The sequence below is a fragment of the Bombina bombina genome, chromosome 9 (assembly GCF_027579735.1).
Source record: "Bombina bombina isolate aBomBom1 chromosome 9, aBomBom1.pri, whole genome shotgun sequence".
Lineage (NCBI taxonomy): Eukaryota > Metazoa > Chordata > Amphibia > Anura > Bombinatoridae > Bombina > Bombina bombina.
The window spans coordinates 9,031,162-9,049,601 of record NC_069507.1 but is presented as its reverse complement, the minus strand read 5'-3'; the positions used below and the strand labels follow the sequence as shown (position 1 = coordinate 9,049,601).

The 18,440-nt window shown below is 43.3% G+C and overlaps 1 protein-coding gene across 6 annotated transcripts in view; it reads right to left on the bottom strand.

Annotated features, from left to right (window-relative positions):
- HELLS (helicase, lymphoid specific) overlaps nucleotides 1–18,440 on the bottom strand; it is a 267,233-nt gene that overhangs the window by 62,284 nt on the left and 186,509 nt on the right. For all 6 annotated transcript variants that reach the window (XM_053691865.1, XM_053691867.1, XM_053691863.1 and 3 more), the window contains exon 19: nucleotides 13,853–14,012. In XM_053691865.1, coding sequence (XP_053547840.1) covers nucleotides 13,853–14,012 — 160 coding nt within the window. The remainder of the gene's footprint in view (nucleotides 1–13,852; nucleotides 14,013–18,440) is intronic.

Below are 18,440 nucleotides of genomic sequence, written 5' to 3'. Positions count from 1 at the left end.
TTTCTACAACTTTACAACAAATGCACTTAGCTTTTGTAGAACCGATGTCAAGCAGCAATGTTCCAGCAGAAGCTTCTGAGGCAGGGTCAAAGTGAGACATCTTGCAAAATGTAAGAGAAAAAACATATAAAGCAAAATTATCTATTTCCTTATATGACAGTTTCAGGAATGGGAAAAAATGCAAATAGCAGAGAAAAAAAAATAAAGAGGCAAACATCAATGTGGTATTGAAATAATGAAAAAGTTTGGCGCCAAAAAATAATCTGAAATGACACACTTGCATCACTAACGACGCAACCGTGTGAAAGGTCTCGGTGTCAAGGATGACGCCGGAAATGACGAACCTGTGTCAGACGTACCTTTTCACGCCAAAAAAATGACGCAATAAAGTTTAGCATTTGTCGCACCCGTGGGCCTAATACCGCCCGCAATTTGTAAGAAGTAGTCAATTGAAAAAAAAGACTAAACCCCAGGTAAGAAATTTCATTTTAAAAAGATGTTTATATTCCCCAAATATGAAACCGACAGTCTGCAGAAGGAAATACATGAACCTGACTCATGGGAAATATAAGTACAATACATATATTTAGAACTTTATATAAATGCATAAAGTGCCAAACCATAGCTGAGAGTGTCTTAAGTAATAAAAACATACTTACCAAAAGACACCCATCCACATATAGCAGATAGCCAAACCAGTACTAAAACAGTTATCAGTAGAGGTAATGGTAAATTTGAGAGTATATCGTCGATCTGAAAAGGGAGGTAGGAGATGAATCTCTACGACCGATAACAGAGAACCCATGAAATAGACCCCCGTTAGGGAAATCATCGTATTCAATAAGTGATACTCCCTTCACGTCCCTCTGACATTCGCTGTACTCAGAGGAATCGGGCTTCAACAATGCTGAGAAGCGCATATCAACGTAGAAATCTTAGCACAAACTTACTTCACCACCTCCATAGGAGGCAAAGTTTGTAAAACTGAATTGTGGGTGTGGTGAGGGGTGTATTTATAGGCATTTTGAGGTTTGGGAAACTTTGCCCCTCCTGGTAGGATTGTATATCCCATATGTCACTAGCTCATGGACTCTTGCCAATTACATGAAAGAAATATTCTTATTAGAAACAACCTTGGGTAGGAAACCAGGTTTGGTACGTAAAACCACCTTATCAGAATGGAAGATCAGATAAGGTGAGTCACATTGTAACGCAAAAAGCTCAGAAACTCTACGAGCAGAAGAAATAGCAACCAAAAACACCTTCCAAGATAACATTTTAATATCTATGGAATGCATGGGTTCAAACGGAACCCTTGAAGAACATTAAGAACTAAATTCAAACTCCAGGGTTGAGCAATTGGTTTAAACACAGGCTTAATTCTGGATAAAGCCTGACAAAAAGACTAAACATCTGGAACATTTGTCAATTTTACTACACAAACGTTTGGCAAAGCAGAGATTTGTCCCTTTAAGGAACTAGCTGATAGTCCCTTTTCCAATCCTTTGAGAAAAACAAAATTTATGCTTCCCTGATAAATTTCTCTCTTGTGGTGTATCCAGTCCACGGGTTCATCTATTACTTGTGGGATATTCTCCTTCCCAACAGGAAGTTGCAAGAGGACACCCACAGCAGAGCTGTCTATATAGCTCCTCCCGTAACTGCCACCCCCAGTCATTCGACCAAAGACAAGCAAGAAAAAAGGAGAAACTATAGGGTGCAGTGGTGACTGTAGTTTAAAAAATAAAAAACACCTGCCTTAAAGTGACAGGGCAGGCCGTGGACTGGATACACCACAAGAGAAAGAAATTTATTAGGTAAGCATAAATTTTGTTTTCTCTTGTAAGGTGTATCCAGTACTTGTGGGATACCAATACCAAAGCTTTAGGACACGGATGAAGGGAGGGACAAGGCAGGTACTTAAAGGGACAGTATACACTCATTTTCATATAACTGCATGTAATAGACACTACTATAAAGAATAAGATGCAGATACTGATATAAAAATCCAGTATAAAATGATTTAAAAACGTACTTAGAAGCTTTCAGTTTAGCTCTGTTGAAAAGGCAGTTGGAAAGCCCACTGCAAGTGGGAAATAAGACACTCCCCCACCTTTTGCATATGAAAAGACCCTTTACACAAACAGGAGCAAGCTGGAAAAGGTAGCGGATGGTATTCAAATAAAAACATAATTTATGCTTACCTGATAAATTTATTTCTCTTGTAGTGTATCCAGTCCACGGATCATCCATTACTTATGGGATATTCTCCTTCCTGTTGGGAAGGAGAATATCCCATAAGTAATGGATGATCCGTGGACTGGATACACTTAACAAGAGAAACTTTGGGGCTTGGTTAGGAGTCGTATAATTTTGCTTATTTTTGAAGAACATTGCTCTGATTTTCAATTTAAAAAAAAACAAAAAAACTTTATGGGCTTTATAAATAGATCATCTACAAAACATTTATGCAAAGAAAAAGTGTATAATGGCCCTTTAAACAGAAGGCACCACTGCCTGTAAGACCTTTCTCCCAAAAATAGCCTCCGAAGAAGCAAAAGTATCAAATTTGTAAAATTTGTAAAAAGTATGAAGCGAAGACCAAGTCCCCGCCATACAAATCTGTTCAGAGGCCTCATTTTTAAAAGCCCATGTGGAAGCCACCGCTCTAGTAGAATGAGCTGTAATTCTTTCAGGAGACTGCTGGCCAGCAGTCTCATAAGCCAAACGGATTATGCTTCTTAGCCAAAAAGAAAGAGAAGTTGCCGAAGCCTTTTGGCCTCTCCTCTTTCCAGAGTAAACAATGCAGCTGTTTGACGAAAATCCTTAGTAGCTTGCAAATTAAACTTTAAAGCACGAACCACATCAAGATTGTGTAAGACACGTTCCTTCTTTGAAGGATTAGGACACAGTGACGGAACAACAATCTCCTGATTGGTATTCCTATTAGATACTACCTTAGGAAGAAACCCAGGTTTGGTACGCAAAACTAGGCAGATAACTCTGAAACTCTTCGAGCCGAAGAGATAGCTACTAAAAACAGAACTTTCCAAGATAAAAGCTTGATATCAATGGAATGCAAGGGTTAAAAGGGAACCCCTTGAAGAACCTTAAGAACTAAATTTAAACTTTAAGGAACTAGCCGATAATCCCTTTTCCAATCCTTGGAGAAAAGATAGTATCCTAGGAATCCTGACCTTACTCCACAAGTACTCCTTGGATTCACACCTATGAAGATATTTACACCATATCTTATGATAGATTTTCCTGGTGACAGGCTTCCGAGCCTGAATCAAGGTATCAATGACCGATTCGGAGAAACCACGCTTTGATAAAATCAAGCGTTCAATCTCCAAGCAGTCAGACGCAGAGAAACTAGATTTGGATGTTTGAAAGGACCTTGTAGCTGAAGGTCCTGCCTCAGCGGCAGAGTCTATGGTGGGAAGGATGACATGTCCACCAGATCTGCATACCAAGTCCTGCGTGACCACGCAGGTGCTATCAAAATCACTGAAGCTCTCTCCTGCTTGATCTTGGCAATTAGACGAGGGAGGAGAGGAAATGGTGGAAACACATAAGCCAGGCTGAAGGACCAGGGCACTGCTAGAGCATCTATCAGCGTCGCCTGGGGATCCCTTGATCTGGACCCATGACAAGGAAGCTTGGAGTTCTGATGAGACGCCATCAGATCCAGTTCTGGTTTGCCCCATAGATTAATCAACTGGGCAAAAACCTCCGGATGGAGCTCCCACTCCCCCGGATGAAAAGTCTGCAGACTTAGAAAATCCGCCTCCCAGTTCTCTACTCCTGGGATAGATATAGCTGAGAGATGGCAAGAGTGAATCTCTGCCCATAGAATTATCTTGGAAACCTCCATCATGGCCAGGGGACTCCTTGTTCCCCCCCTAATGGTTGATATAGGCTACAGTCGTGATATTGTCCGACTGAAATCTGATTAACTTGGCCACAGCTAGTTGAGGCCAAGCCTGAAGAGCATTGAATATCGCTCTTAGTTCCAGAATGTTTATTGGAAGGAGGGCTTCCTTCTGAGTCCACGAACCCTGAGCCTTCAGGGAGTTCCAGACTGAGCCCCAGCCCAGAAGGCTGGCATCTGTCGTCACTATAGTCCACTCTGGCCTGCGGAAACTCATTCCCCTGGACAGATGGACCCAAGAGAACCACCAGAGAAGAGAATTCCTGGTCTCTTGATCTAGATCTAACAGGAGACAAATCTGTGTAGTCCCCATTCCACTGGTTGAGCATGCAAAGTTGCAGTGGTCTGAGATGTAGGCAGGCAAACGGAACTATGTCCATTGCCGCTACTATTAGGCCGATCATTTCCATACACTGAGCCACTGATGGCTAAGGAGTGGAATGAAGAACACAGCAAGAGGTAAGCAGCTTTGATATTCTGACTTCTGTCAGAAAAGTTTTCATTTCTACTGAATCTATTAGAGTTCCTAGGAAGGAAACTCTTGTGAGAGGAGAGAGAGAACTCTTTTCTATGTTCACTTTCCACCCATGAGACCTCAGAAAGGCCAGAACAATGTCCGTATGGGACTTGGCGATTTGAAGAGTCGACGCCTGAATCAGAATGTCGTCTAGGTAAAAGGCTACCACTATGCCCCGCGGCCTTAGAACCGCCAGAAGGGACCCTAGAACCTTTGCAAAGATTCTTGGTGCCGTGGCAAACCCAAAGGGAAGAGCCACAAACTGGTAATGCCCGTCTAGGAAGGCAAACCTGAGGAACTGATAATGATCTCTGAATCGGAATGTGGAGATAGGCATCCTTTAAATCCACTGTAGTCATAAATTTACCCTCCTGAATCATAGGGAGGATGGTTTGGATTGTTTCCATCTTGAAGGATGGGACCCTGAGAAATTTGTTTAGGATCTTGAGATCCAAGATAGGTCTGAAAGTTCCCTCTTTTTTGGGAACTATAAACAGATTTGAATAGAAACCCAGCCCCTGTTCCTCTCTTGGAACTGGGTGGATCACTCCCATAACCAGTAGGTCTTGAACACAACGTAAGAATGCCTCTATCTGGTTTACAGATAATTGTGAGATGAAATCTCCCCTTTGGAGATGACCCTTTGAATTCCAGAAGATATCCCTGGGAAACAATCTCCAGAGCCCAGGGATCCTGGACGTCTCTTGCCCAAGCCTGGGCGAAGAGAGAAAGTCTGCCCCCCACTAGATCCGGTCCCGGATCGGGGGCTACTCCTTTATGCTTTCTTAAGAGGCAGCCGCAGGCTTCTTGGCCTGCTTCCCCCCTTGCTCCAAGCCTGGTTAGGTCTCCAGACTGGTTTGGACTGGGCGAAATTTCCCTCTTGTTTTGCATTAGAGGAAGTTGAAGCTGCACCACCCTTAAAGTTTCGAAAAGAACGAAAATTATTCTGTTTGGTCTTTAACTTATTGGACCTATCCTGAGGAAGGGCGTGGCCTTTTCCTCCAATAATATCAGCAATGATCTCCTTCAGACCAGGCCCGAATAGTGTCTGTCCCTTGAAGGGGATGTTAAGAAGTTTAGACTTTGAAGTAATGTCTGCTGACCAGGACTTAAGCCATAGCGCCCTACGCGCCAAAATGGCAAAGCCTGAATTCTTAGCCGTTAGTTTGGTTAACTGTAAAACGGCGTCAGAAATAAAGGAATTAGCTAACTTAAGAGCTTTAATCCTGTCTAAAATATGGTCTAACGGGGTCTCTACCTGCAGAGCATCCTCGAGACTCGAACCAAAAAGCCACTGCAGCAGTAACTGGGGCTATGCATGCAAGAGGGTGGAGGATAAAACCTTGATAAATAAAAAAATTTAAGGAGGCCCTCCAATTTTTTATCCATAGGATCTAGGAAAGAACAACTGTCCGACGGGGATAGTTGTACGCTTAGCTAGGGTAGAGACTGCTCCCTCCACCTTAGGGACCGTCTGCCACGAGTCCCGCATGGCGGCATCTATGGGAAACATCTTTTTGAAAGCAGGAGGGGGAGAGAACGGCACACCTGGTCTATCGCATTCCTTAGTAATAATTTCCGAAAACCTCTTGGACTGGAAAAACATCAGTGTAAACAGGCACTGCAAAGTATTTGTCCATTTTACACAATTTCTCTGGAACCACAATGGGGTCACAGTCATCCAGAGTCGCTAAAACCTCCCTAAGCAATAAGCGGAGGTGTTAAAGCTTAAATTTAAACGCTGTCATTTCAGAATCAGGCTGAAGTAATGCCCTCCCTGAGTCTGAAGGGTCACCCACAGATAGCTCACCTGCCTCGGCTTCTGAGCATTGTGAGGGTATATCGGACATAGGCAATAAAGTGTCAGAAAGCTCTGTATTAGTTCTAGCCCCAGAGCTGTCTCGCTTTCCTTGTAACCCTGGCAGTTTGGAAAATACCTCTGAGGGTATTATTCATAACTGCCGCTATGTCCCGCAAGGTAAACGAATTAGACGCGCTAGATGTACTTGGCGTCACTTGAGCGGGAGTTATAAGTTCTGACACATGGGGAGAGTTAGATGGCATAATGTCCCTTTTTTTAGTCAGACAATCCCCTGGAGATAAATCTTTAAGTGCCATAATATGGTCTTTATAGTTTATAGAAATTTCAGTACATTTGGTACACATTCTAAGAGGGGGTTCCACCATGGCTTCTAAACATATTGAACAAGGAGTTTCCTCTATGTCAGACATGTTTAACAGACAAGTAATGAGATAAGCAAGGTTGGAAAACACTTTAATAAAGGTAAAACAGCAATTAAACAAAAACGTTACTGTGCCTTTAAGAGAAAAAAAACGGCACTTAAACTGCAAAACAGTGAAAAAATAAAGCAAATTCTTTGAAATTTTTACAGTGTGTGTAAGGGACTAAAGCAGCATTGCACCCACTTGCAAATGGATGATTAATCCCTTAGGCCCCAAACCGGATTGAAAAACGTTAAAGAGTGTTAAGACAGTTGAGCACCCTGCCACAGCTCTGCTGAGGCTCCTACCTGCCCACAAAAACGATTCTGTGCAGAAATAAACCCCTTGTAATGGTCCTCAGGTGTCAGAGGACTCCTCTAGGGAAGCTGGATGTCCGTCAATAAAAACTGTGCATTTAGAGCGCTAAAATAGGAGTGCCTGATTTAGCCATGTGGAAACTAGGCCCCAAATAAAGAGTTCTCCCTCAGAGAAAAAAAATGTCCTATTTTTAAAATCATGTAAACTTTTGTCCCTAAGTAATATAAGTATTAACATGAGTATTACCCTGTTCTGTAAGCATGATCCCAGTTGCTGTTAAAACACTATCAGGCTTACCTCAGTACACAAGGCTGTCAGTATTTTCTAGAACTCATATCATCTCTCTAGAAATAAAATTACTGAACATACCTCAAGGCAGGTAATCTGCAGGCCGTTTCCCCAACTGAAGTTGTCCCATATTCTTCAGTTATGTGAGAACAGCAGTGGACCTTAGTTACAAACCGCTAAGCTCATCAAATCTCCAGGCAGAACTCTTCTTCTAATTTCTGCCTAAGAGTAAAACAGTTCAACGCCGGTACCGTTTTAAAAAACAAACTCTTGATTGAAGGTAAAAACTACACTAAGTCACCACATATCTCTTGATACTTCCTTTCTTGTTGAGAGTTGCAAGAGAATGACTGGGGGTGGCAGTTAGGGGAGGAGCTATATAGACAGCTCTGCTGTGGGTGTCCTCTTGCAACTTCCTGTTGGGAAGGAGAATATCCCACAAGTAATGGATGAACCCGTGGACTGGATACACCTTACAAGAGACAGAATTCTGGGAATCCTAACACTACTCCATGAGTAGCCCTTGGCTTCGCACCAATAAAGATATTTACGCCAAATCTTATGGTAGATCTTTCTAGTAACAGGCTTACGTGCTTGACTCAAAGTATTAATGACCGAATCAGAGAACCCCCGCTTAGATAGAATCAAGCGTTCAATCTCCAAGCAGTCAGTTGCAGAGAAACTAGATTTGGATGTTGGAAGGGTCCCTGAATTAGAAGGTCCTGCCTCAATGGAAGCCTCCACGGTGGCAGAGAGGACATGTCCACTACATCGGCATACCAAGTCCTACGAGGCTATTAGATTAGAATTACTGAAGCCCTCTGTTTGCTCTCCTTCCCCAGGTGATTGTGCGGATCAAACGGTGGAAACACATAAGCTACGTTGAACGACCAAGGCACTGCCAAGGCATCAGTTCTGCCTGAGGATCCCGTGACCTGGATCCGTATCTTGGGAGCTTGGCATTCTGACTAGACGCCATCAGATCAAATTCCGGTCTGCCCCATCTGAGAATCAGGGTGGCAAAGACCTCCTGATGGAGTTCCCACTCCCCTGGATGAAACGTCTGTCTGCTTAAAATGTCCGCTTCCCAGTTGTCCACTCCTGGGATGTAGATTGCCGACAGATAATTCGGTGGGCGGAGGCTCACTCTAGTTATCTTGGATACTTCTGTCATCGCTAAGGAACTCCTTGTTCCTCCCTGATTGATGTAAGCCACAGTCATGATGTTGTCCGACTGAAAACGGATGAATTTGGCCGAAGCTAACCGAGGCCAAGCCTGAAGCGCATTGAATATTGCTCTTAATTCCAGGATATTGATTGGAAGTAGAGACTCCGACCGAGTCCACACACCCTGAGCCTTCAGGGAATTCCAGACTGCACCCCAACCTAGAAGGCTGGCGTCCGTTGTCACTTTCACCCATGAGGACAGATGATTCGGCAACAACCACCAAAGAGTCTCTTCTCTCCTGATCCAGATCTATCTGAGGAGACAAATTCGCATAATCTCCATTCCACTGCCTGAGCATGCACAGTTGCAGCGGTCTTAGATGAAAACGAGCAAATGGAATGATGTCCATCGCTGCCACCATCAATCCTTTTACTTCCATGCACTGAGCCACTGATGGCAGAGGACTGGACTGAAGGGTTCGGCATGTATCCAGAATCTTTAACTTTCTGACCTCTGTCAAGAAAATTTTCATGGATATGGAATCTCAGAGTTCCTAAGAAGGTAACCCTTGTCTGTGGAATTAATGAACTCTTTTCTAGATTCACCTTCCACCCGTGAGTCCTCAGAAAGGACAGAACTATGTCTGTATGAGACTGTCAGATGGTAAGACTCCTGGATCAGAATATCGTCTGGATAAGGCGCCACTGCAATACCCCGCAGTCTGGGAACCTCCAGAAGGGACCCTAGAACCTTTGTGAGTGCTGTGGCCAACCCGAAGGGAAGAGCCACAAACTGAAAATGTTTGTCCAGGAAGGCAAACCTTGGGAACTGATGATCCCTGTGGATAGGAATGTGAAGGTATGCATCCTTCAAGTCCACGGTAGTCATATTGACCCTCCTGGATCATTGGTAAAATTGTTCAAATGGTCTCCATCTTGAAGGATGGGACTCTGAGAAACTTGTTTAGACTCTTGAGATCTAAAATGGGTCTTAACGTTGCCTCTTTTTTGGGAACCAAAGATTTCAGTAAAACCCCTGCCCCTGTTACATTATCGGAACGGGACGAATTACTCCCATAGTAGAGAGGTCTCTTACACAGCATCAGAACGCCTCTTTTTTTATCTGGTCTACAGACGATCGTGAAAGAAGAAACCTCCCCCTTGGGAGAGAATTTTTTAATTCCAATTGATACCCTTGGGACTCGATTTCCAGTGTCCAGGGGTCCTGAACATCTTACCCAAGCCTGGGCAAAGAGAAAGTCTGCCCCCTACTAGATCCAGTCCCGGATTGGGGCCGCCCCTTAATGCTGTCTTGGGAGCAGCAGTGGGCTTCTTGGGTTGTTTACCTTTGTTCCAAGCCTGGTTGGGTCTCCAGACAGTCTTTGCTTGCGCAAAATTCCCTTCCTGTTTAGCAGAAGAAAAAGCGGGGACTCCTTTGAAGTTTCAAAAGGAACGAATATTATTTTGTTTACCCCTCAGTCTAGCTGCTTTATCCTGAGGTAGGAGATGACCCTTACCTCCTGTAATGTCAGAAATTTCTTTCAAATCAGGCCAGAATAGGGTCTTCCCTTTGAAAGGAATAGCCAAAAGCTTTGACTTAGATGACACATCAGCACACCAAGACTTACCATAACGCTCTACGCGCTAGAATGGCAAATCCGGCATTCTTAGACGCCAATTTAGCAATCTGAGAGGCGGCGTCCGTAATAAAAGAATTAGCCATCTTACGTGCCTTAATTCTATCCAGAATTTCCTCTGAAGGAGTTTCAGTCTTAAGAGACTCTTCTAAGGCGTCAAACCAGAAAGCCGCCGCAGTGGTAACTGGTACAATGCAGGCTGTAGGTTGTAAAAGGAAACCCTGATGAATATATAACGTTTAGAAGACCATCCAATTTCTTATCCATAGGGTCTTTAAAGAACGGTCTTCAATAGGAATAGTTGTACGCTTAGCCAGAGTAGATATAGATCGCTCCACCTTAGGGACTGTTTGCCAAGAGTCCCGAATAGTGTCAGATATGGAATACATTTTCTTAAAATTTGGAGAAGGTGAGAACGGGATACCCAGTCTTTCCAATTCCCGTGTGATAATATCCGAGATTCTCTTAGGAACCGGAAAAACAGTAAGTAGGCACCTCTAGGTATTTGTCCATCTTACACAATTTCTCTGGTGGTACCACAATTGAATCACAGTCATCCAGAGTCGTTAAAACCTCCCGAAGCAACAGGCGGAGGTGTTCAAGCTTAAATCTAAAGGACATGACGTCCGAGTCAAAACATTTCCCCCTCAGACAGAAGTTCCCTGACCCCCAAATCAGATCCCTGTGAGGGTACATCGGAAATGGCCAACAAAGCATCAGAGGTCGTAGTATTCAAATTGACTTCTGTCCTGCTGCATTTGCCCTGTAACATTGGTAACTTAGATAAAAACTGTTAGGGTAGATGACATAACTGCAGCCATATCCTGCAGAGTATATGAAGTAGACGCGGTTGAAGAACCCGGCGACGCTTGGGTGGGCGTTAGAGGTTGTGACGCATGGGGAGAGTAGCGGCATACCCTGATTCTCCTCAGACTGAGAATCATCCTTAGACACACTTGCCTTAAAATCTGCCCTTTACATTGTAAGGCCCTTTCAGTACATGAGGGACAAAAAGAGGGGGTTCCACAATGGTATCTAAACACATAGAACAAGTAGTTTCCTCAAGTTCAGACAGGTTAGACAGACTAGCAATAGCAATAATAGTCGTTCCTTATTTGAAATATTGAGCTCTGAAGTCAAATTGCAGACAAAATATTTGTACTAAAAAGTGTACTGCGCCTTTAAATAATAAAACACAACAATTTTACTGTTATCTTTAAAACAGCGTTTTTGTCAATAAAAACTGTTCAAATGTGCCCAAAATATCCTAACTGTATTGCATCAACTTGCTTAGATGTAAAAAAAAGAGAGGCAATATAATTCGATACAACAGTATAGTAAAATTTCTTCAGGCCTTCTGCACCTCGCCACAGCACTGTTGTGGCGCCGACCTGCCCCGGGAGTACACTGCTGCTGATTGAGAAGCCCTTAGAGCCCTGCGATAGGCAAAACAATTTAGGCCCCACCGGAGCCCAGCACTTTGCTTCTATGCGATCCTGATACTGCGCGTCTGGGCGCACGAAAATAGGCCCCGTCCTCCATGGGCGTAACACTAGCCGCAAATAGAGACCCGCATGGGTTAGAAAGAAAAACCAACATGTCGATTTTAATAAAATATAAGCCATGTGCCCCTCTTGCACAACTGTCGCACCAATATCCATTCCAAGTGAAAGACAAACAAACGTTCAGCACCGCATCTCCCAGCGTTTAACCCCTACAGAGTAATCCACATAACGTTACCTCTTTAAATTGGACACATTTTGCAGTCAATACAAAAGGGAATTCCAGGTACACCATTATTACATATGTAGTGTATACTGCTTACCCCTCCCCAGATAGGGAATAATGTCAGCCTGTTCTGATACCAAGTTTCTCCAGAAACAAATGACTGAACATACCCTCAATGCTGCTTGTAGCATGACACGGTTCTCCACACTGAAGATGTCTCTTTATACTACCTTTAACTGCTCTGTGGGAACCAGCATGGATCTTAGATAACATTTTGCTAAGATCATCAACACCAGGGCAGAAAATAAGATGTCTCCACTCCTCTTGGGAAGGTATAGACTGACGATTTCTCCCTGAGGATAATAGTACTCACTGGCACCATTTTAAAATAAAAAAACGTCTTTATTGAAGAATCTAAAACACCTCACTTTACCTCTTCCTATCACTAACCCAGGCAAAGAGAATGACTGGAGGTGGGAGGGAGGGAAGGAGCTATACAGCTCTGCTGTGGTGCTCTTTGCCACTTCCTGCTAAACAGGAGGCGATATCCCATAAGGATGAAATCCATGGACTCTTATCTTGTAAAAGAAAACTTTTTTTTTTCTTTTTTACATACAAAGAGACCCTTGTAGCTCCATATCCTAAATATTTCAACATTCACACCTTCAGAAAAATCTGGGTTGCCCCCAATAGTCAAATTTTTAGAAACTTTCAGCCAGGTACAAATTGGATTGTGGATAGTTTAAGTTTTTAATCTCTATAGGTAACTTATTATTAATTTATACTGCATTGCCTTGCCATTAACACTCTTAAGTTTGCAAATTGTAAAGCTTTAACTCCACCCACACATTTCCTTCTATGGCTGTATCTATATTGTTGCTTAGTTAGAATGCAATGCAGTGATCTATTCGAGCTGCCTAGAAGCTGTGAACTCAGTTTAGACACAGGCATTGTATTTCAACTGATAAGGGGGTGGGGGTGGAGCAGACTGCTCCAGACAGCATGGCTATAAGTAGTTTTGAAACCTTTGAAATAGATCCCCCGTGAGGTGGTACTCCCTTCACATTCCTCTGACATTCACTGGACTCAGAGGAACCGGGCTTCAAAAATGCTAAGCGCATAACGTAGAAATCTTAGCACAAACTTACTTCACCACCTCCATAGGAGGCAAAGTTTGTAAAACTGAATTATCTGTGTGGTGAGGGGTGTATTTATAGGCATTTTGAGGTTTGGGAAACTTGGCCCCTCCTGGTAGGATTGTATATCCCATACGTCACTAGCTCATGGACTCTTGCCAATTACATGAAATTAACATTTTAGTATCTGTCACATCCCCCCATTACTTTATCTAAACCTAGTTATGTTTGTAACCAGAAATGAAAGGTTCTGCATAACCAACAAGGTTATAAATATACTTTTAACCTCTGATTTCCTTGTATCTAAGCCTCTGCAGACTACTCCTCGTCTCAGTGCTACTTACAAACATGCATTTTAGCCAATCAAAGCTGGTTCCTGCATAACTACAAGTGAGCACAATGCTATCTATATGGCACACGTGAACCAGCACTGTCTGGCTGAGAAAAGCTAATAAAATTGCACTGAGATAAGAGGCTTAGAAACAGGCAGAGATATAGTGACTTAAAGGTTATAAAGTATAACAATGTTGGTTGTGCAAAGCTGGGCAATGGGTTGTAAAGGAGACATATTTTAAAGGACCACTACACATTTTTTTGGGGCATCACTGGACTGCCTCAATCAGGAGACATCCAGAGATTGCGCCTTGTGATACCAACATGCCAGTATCTAGGCTCCATTTTAAGTATACAATCAATCTTACTGTGTACAGTACCTTAGGGCTTACCAGATGCTGTACCCTGTATTACATCTGTCATTAAGGGGTTAAATAGTGAATCAGCCATGCAGCCTTAGCAAACAAGAAGCTTTGTAAACAAATGCAACAGATGCCCCTGACACAAATATCTAGTATGCAAACTAAACACTTAAAAGGTTCTGTAAAATCCACCAGCTTAACATACTCACTTCTGTGAATCACCAATTTCTCAAGCTTTCTTTTGGCTGAAGCTCTTTCTACTATTTTCTGATCAATAGTGTTAGCAGTTACCAGACGATAAACCACAACTGGCTTAGTCTGACCAATCCTGTGACATCTGTCCTGAGCTTGCAGATCAGACTGAGGATTCTGCGTGATAAAAAAAAATAAAAAAAAATAAGTTTATGCTTACCTGATAAATGTAATTCTTTTTTGACACGAGTCCACGGATCTTAATTACTAATGGGATATTCATCTCCTGGTCAGCAGGAAGCGGCAAAGGGCACCACAACAGATGTTCAATATCACCTCCCTTGACTTCAGTCGAATGACTGGGTTCGGAGTGAAGGAGAGAAAGGAAGCAATAAGCTGCAGAGGTTTCTTAAGTTTATAAACCCAACAACCTGTCTAACAAAAAAAGGGAGGGCCGTGGACTCGTGTCAAAAAAGAAATAAATCAGGTAAGCAGAAATGGTTTTCTTTTTAATGACACAATGAGTCCACGGGTCATCATAATTACTAATGATGATACGGGAGAGAAGACAGGGAACCTAAACGGAAGGCACCACTGCTTGAAGAACCTTTCTCCCAAAGGCGGCCTCAGCCGAGGAAAAAGTATCAAATTTGTAGAATTTTGAAAAAAAGTGTGGAGAGGACCAAGTTGCAGCCTTGCAAATCTGACCCACAGAAGCTTGATTTTTGAATGCCCATGAGGAAGCAACAGCCCTCGTGGAATGAGCAGTAACTCTCTCTAGAGGCTGTTGTCCAGCAGTCTCGTATGCAAAACTGATGATACTCTTCAGCCAAAAAGAAAGCGAAGCAGCCAAAGCTTTCTGACCCTTACATTTTTCAAGAGAAAACCACAAACAAAGCAAAAGACTGGCGAAAATCCTTAGTCGCCTGCAGATAAATTTTAAGGCACGAACTACTTCTAAATTGTGCAGAAGACGTTCCTTCTGGGAAGAAGGATTAGAACACAAGGAAGGGACAACAATCTTGATTAATGTTCCTATCAGAAACAACCTTAGGGAGAAGACATAATTTAGTCCGTAATACTACCTTATCCGAGTGGAAGATGAGGAGAATCAGACTACAATGCCAAGAGTTCCAAGACTCTACGAGCAGAAGAAACAGCAACAAAAAAACTTTCCAGGATAACAGCTTAAAGGGACAGTCTACACCAGAATTTTTATTGTTTTAAAAGATAAATACCTTTATTACCCATTCCCAAGTTTTGCATAACCAACAGTTATATTAATATACTTTCTCTGATTATCTTGTATCTAAGCCTCTGCAAACTGCCCCTTTATTTCAGTTCTTTTGACAGACTTGCAGTTTAGCCAATCAGTGCCTGCTCCCAGATTACTTCACGTGCACGAGCACAGTGTTATCTATATGAAATACGTGAACACGTGATAAAAAAGTAAAAGTAAATAGAGCATGTAATTTTAAAAAAATTCCTATCTGAATCATAAAAGCTTATTTTGGCCTAGACTGTCCCTTTAATATCTAAGGAATGCATAAGCTCAAACGGAGGCCGTTGAACATAGAGCACTAAATTCAAACTCCATGGAGGAGTAACTGGTTTGAACACAGGCCTAATCCTAACCAAGGCCTGACAAAAGGATTGAACACCTGGAACGTCTGCCAGACGTTTATGTAAGAAAACAGATAAGGCAGAGATTTGACCCTTTAGGGAACATGTCGATAAACACTTCTCCAAACCTTCTTGGAGAAAAGACAAAATTCTGGGAAGCCTAACTACTCCATGAGTAGCCCTTGGATTCACACCAAGAGAGATATTTACGCCATATCTTATGGTAAATTCTAGTTACAGGTTTACGAGTCTAAATCATGGTCTCTATGACCGAATCAGAAAAACCCTGCTTGAATAAGATTAAGCGTTCAATCTCCAAAAAGTCAGCTTCAGAGAAACTAGATTTGGGTGAAGGAAGGGCCCTTGAATGAGAAGGTCCTTCAACGGAAGTCTCCAAGGTGGCAGGGATGACATGTCCACCAGATCTGCATACCAAATCCTGCGAGGCCAAGCAGGTGGAATGAGGATCACCAATGCCTTCTCCTGCTTGATTCGAGCAATGACCCGAGGAAGAAGCACAAACGGGGGAAATAGGTATGCAAGGCTGAAGGACCAAGGAACCGCCAGAGCATCTATCAGTTCCGTCTGGGGATCCTTGGACCTCGACCCGTATCTTGGGAGCTTGGCATTCTGATGAGATGCCATGAGAGCCAACTCCGGCCGACCCCTTTTGAGAATCAGGTTGGCGAACACTTCCGTATGGAGTTCCCACTCTCCCGGATGAAAAGTCTGCCTGCTCAGAAAGTCCGCCTCCCAGTTGTCCACCCCAGGGATGTGGATCGCTGACAGATAGCAAGAATGGGCCTCGTCCACCGGATTATCTTGGCTACCTCTGTCATCGCTAAGGAACTCCTCGTTCCTCTCTGATTGATGTCAGCCACTGACGTTATGTTCTCCGACTGGAATCTGATAAACTGGGCCGAAGCCAACTGAGGCCAGGCCAGAACAGCATTGAAGATCGCTCTTAGTTCCAGGATGTTTATAGGAAGAACAGACTCTGCCCGAGTCAATACTCAGAGCCTTTAGGAAACCCCAGACAGCTCCCCACCCTAGAAGGCTGGCGTCTTGCCACAAATCGACAAGGACGGTCTGCGAAAGCAGGTTCCCTGGGATAGATGATCCAGAAACAACCACCATTGAAGAGAGTCCCTCGTCTACTGTTCCAGGATTATTCGAGGAGACAAGTCTGCATAATCTCCATTCCACTGCCTGAGCATGTTTAACTGCAGAGGCCTGAGGTGGAACCGAGCAAACAGGATGATGTCCATTGCCGCCACCATCAGTCCGATTACTTCCATGCACTGAGCCACTGACGGCCGAGGAGTGGGCTGAAGGGCTCGACAGGTATTTAGAATCTTTGATTTCCTGACTTTTGTCAGAAAAAACCTCATGGATATAGAATCGATTAGAGTTCCCAAGAAAGTCACCCTTGTCTTTGGGATTAAGGAACTCTTTTCCAGATTTACCTTCCACCCGTGAGTTCTCAGGAAGGATAGGACAACGTCGGTATGAGATCTTGCTTGTTGACAAGATGGCGCCTGGATTAGAATATCATCCAGATAAGGCGCCACCGCAATGCCCCGCAGTTTTAGAACCGCCAGCAGAGACCCCAGAACCTTTGTGAAAATTCTGGGTGCCGTGGCCAGACCGAAAGGAAGAGCTACGAACTGAAAGTGTTTGTCCAGAAAGGCAAACCTCAGGAACCTGTTATGATCTCTGTGGATAGGAACATGTAGATATGCCTCCTTCAAATCCACTGTTGTCATAAATTGACCCTCCTGGATCAACGAAAGAATGGTACAAATAATTTCCATCTTAGACAGAACTCTGAGAAACTTATTTAGACTCTTGAGGTCTAAGATAGGTCTTAAGGTTCCCTCCTTTTTGGGAACTACAAAGATTTTAATAAAACCCCTGACCCTGTTCCTGTATTGGAACGGGGCATATTACTCCCATGGAAAAGAAGTCTCCTACACAACGGAAGAAAGCCTCTCTTTATCTGGTTTGAAACTACAAATCGATTTGAATAAAAACCCTGCCCCTGTACTGGAACGGGAATAATCACTCCCAAGGAGGGGAAGTCTCATACACAATTTAAAAATGTCTATCTGGTTTGCAGATAATCTTGAACGAAGAATTCTTCCTCGGGGAGGAATTTTTTATTTTTTTTTAACTCCAGTTTGTATCCCTGAGACACTATTTCTATTGCCCAGGGATCTTGAACGTCCCAAACCCATACCTGAACGTAGGAAAGTCTGCCCCCTACCAGATCCGGTTCCGTATCGGGGGCATGCCCTTCATGCTGTTTTGGATTCAACAGCAGGCTTCTTGGATTGTTTACCCTTGTTCCAAGACTGGTTGGGTCTCCAAGTAGGCTTAGATTGTTCTGGTTTAAAGGAGGAAGAGAATTTCCCTTGAAATTTTAAAAGGAACGAAAATTACTCCGTGACCCTGTTTGTTTCTCTTATCCTGAGGAAGGAGATGACCCTTACCCTCCCATGATAGAGATAATGTCAGGCCAGGTCCAAACAAGGTCTTCCCCTTGTAAGGAATCACTAGAAGCTTAGATTTAGACACGTTCGCAGACCAAGGTTTCAACCATAAGGCTCTGCGGGCTAGGACAGAGAACCCCCGAACTCTTAGCTGCCAATTTTGTAATTTGCAGAGAAGTGTCCATTAGCTAACTTCAGAGCTTTAATCCTATCTTGGATCTCCTCTAAGGAAGTCTGAGTCATGAGACTCGGACAGAGCATCAAACCACTAGTGACCGTAGCAATGCACACAGCTGGCTGCAATAGACCCTGGTGAACATAAATCTTTTCAAGTAGACCCTCCAACTTCTTGTCCATGGGATCTTTAAAAGCACAACTATCCTCAATGGGAATAGTTCTCTTGGCTAAGGTGGAAATAGCCCCTTCCATCTTAGGAATCGTTTGCCAAGCTTTCCTGACAGCATCAGCTATAGGAAACATCTTTTTGAAA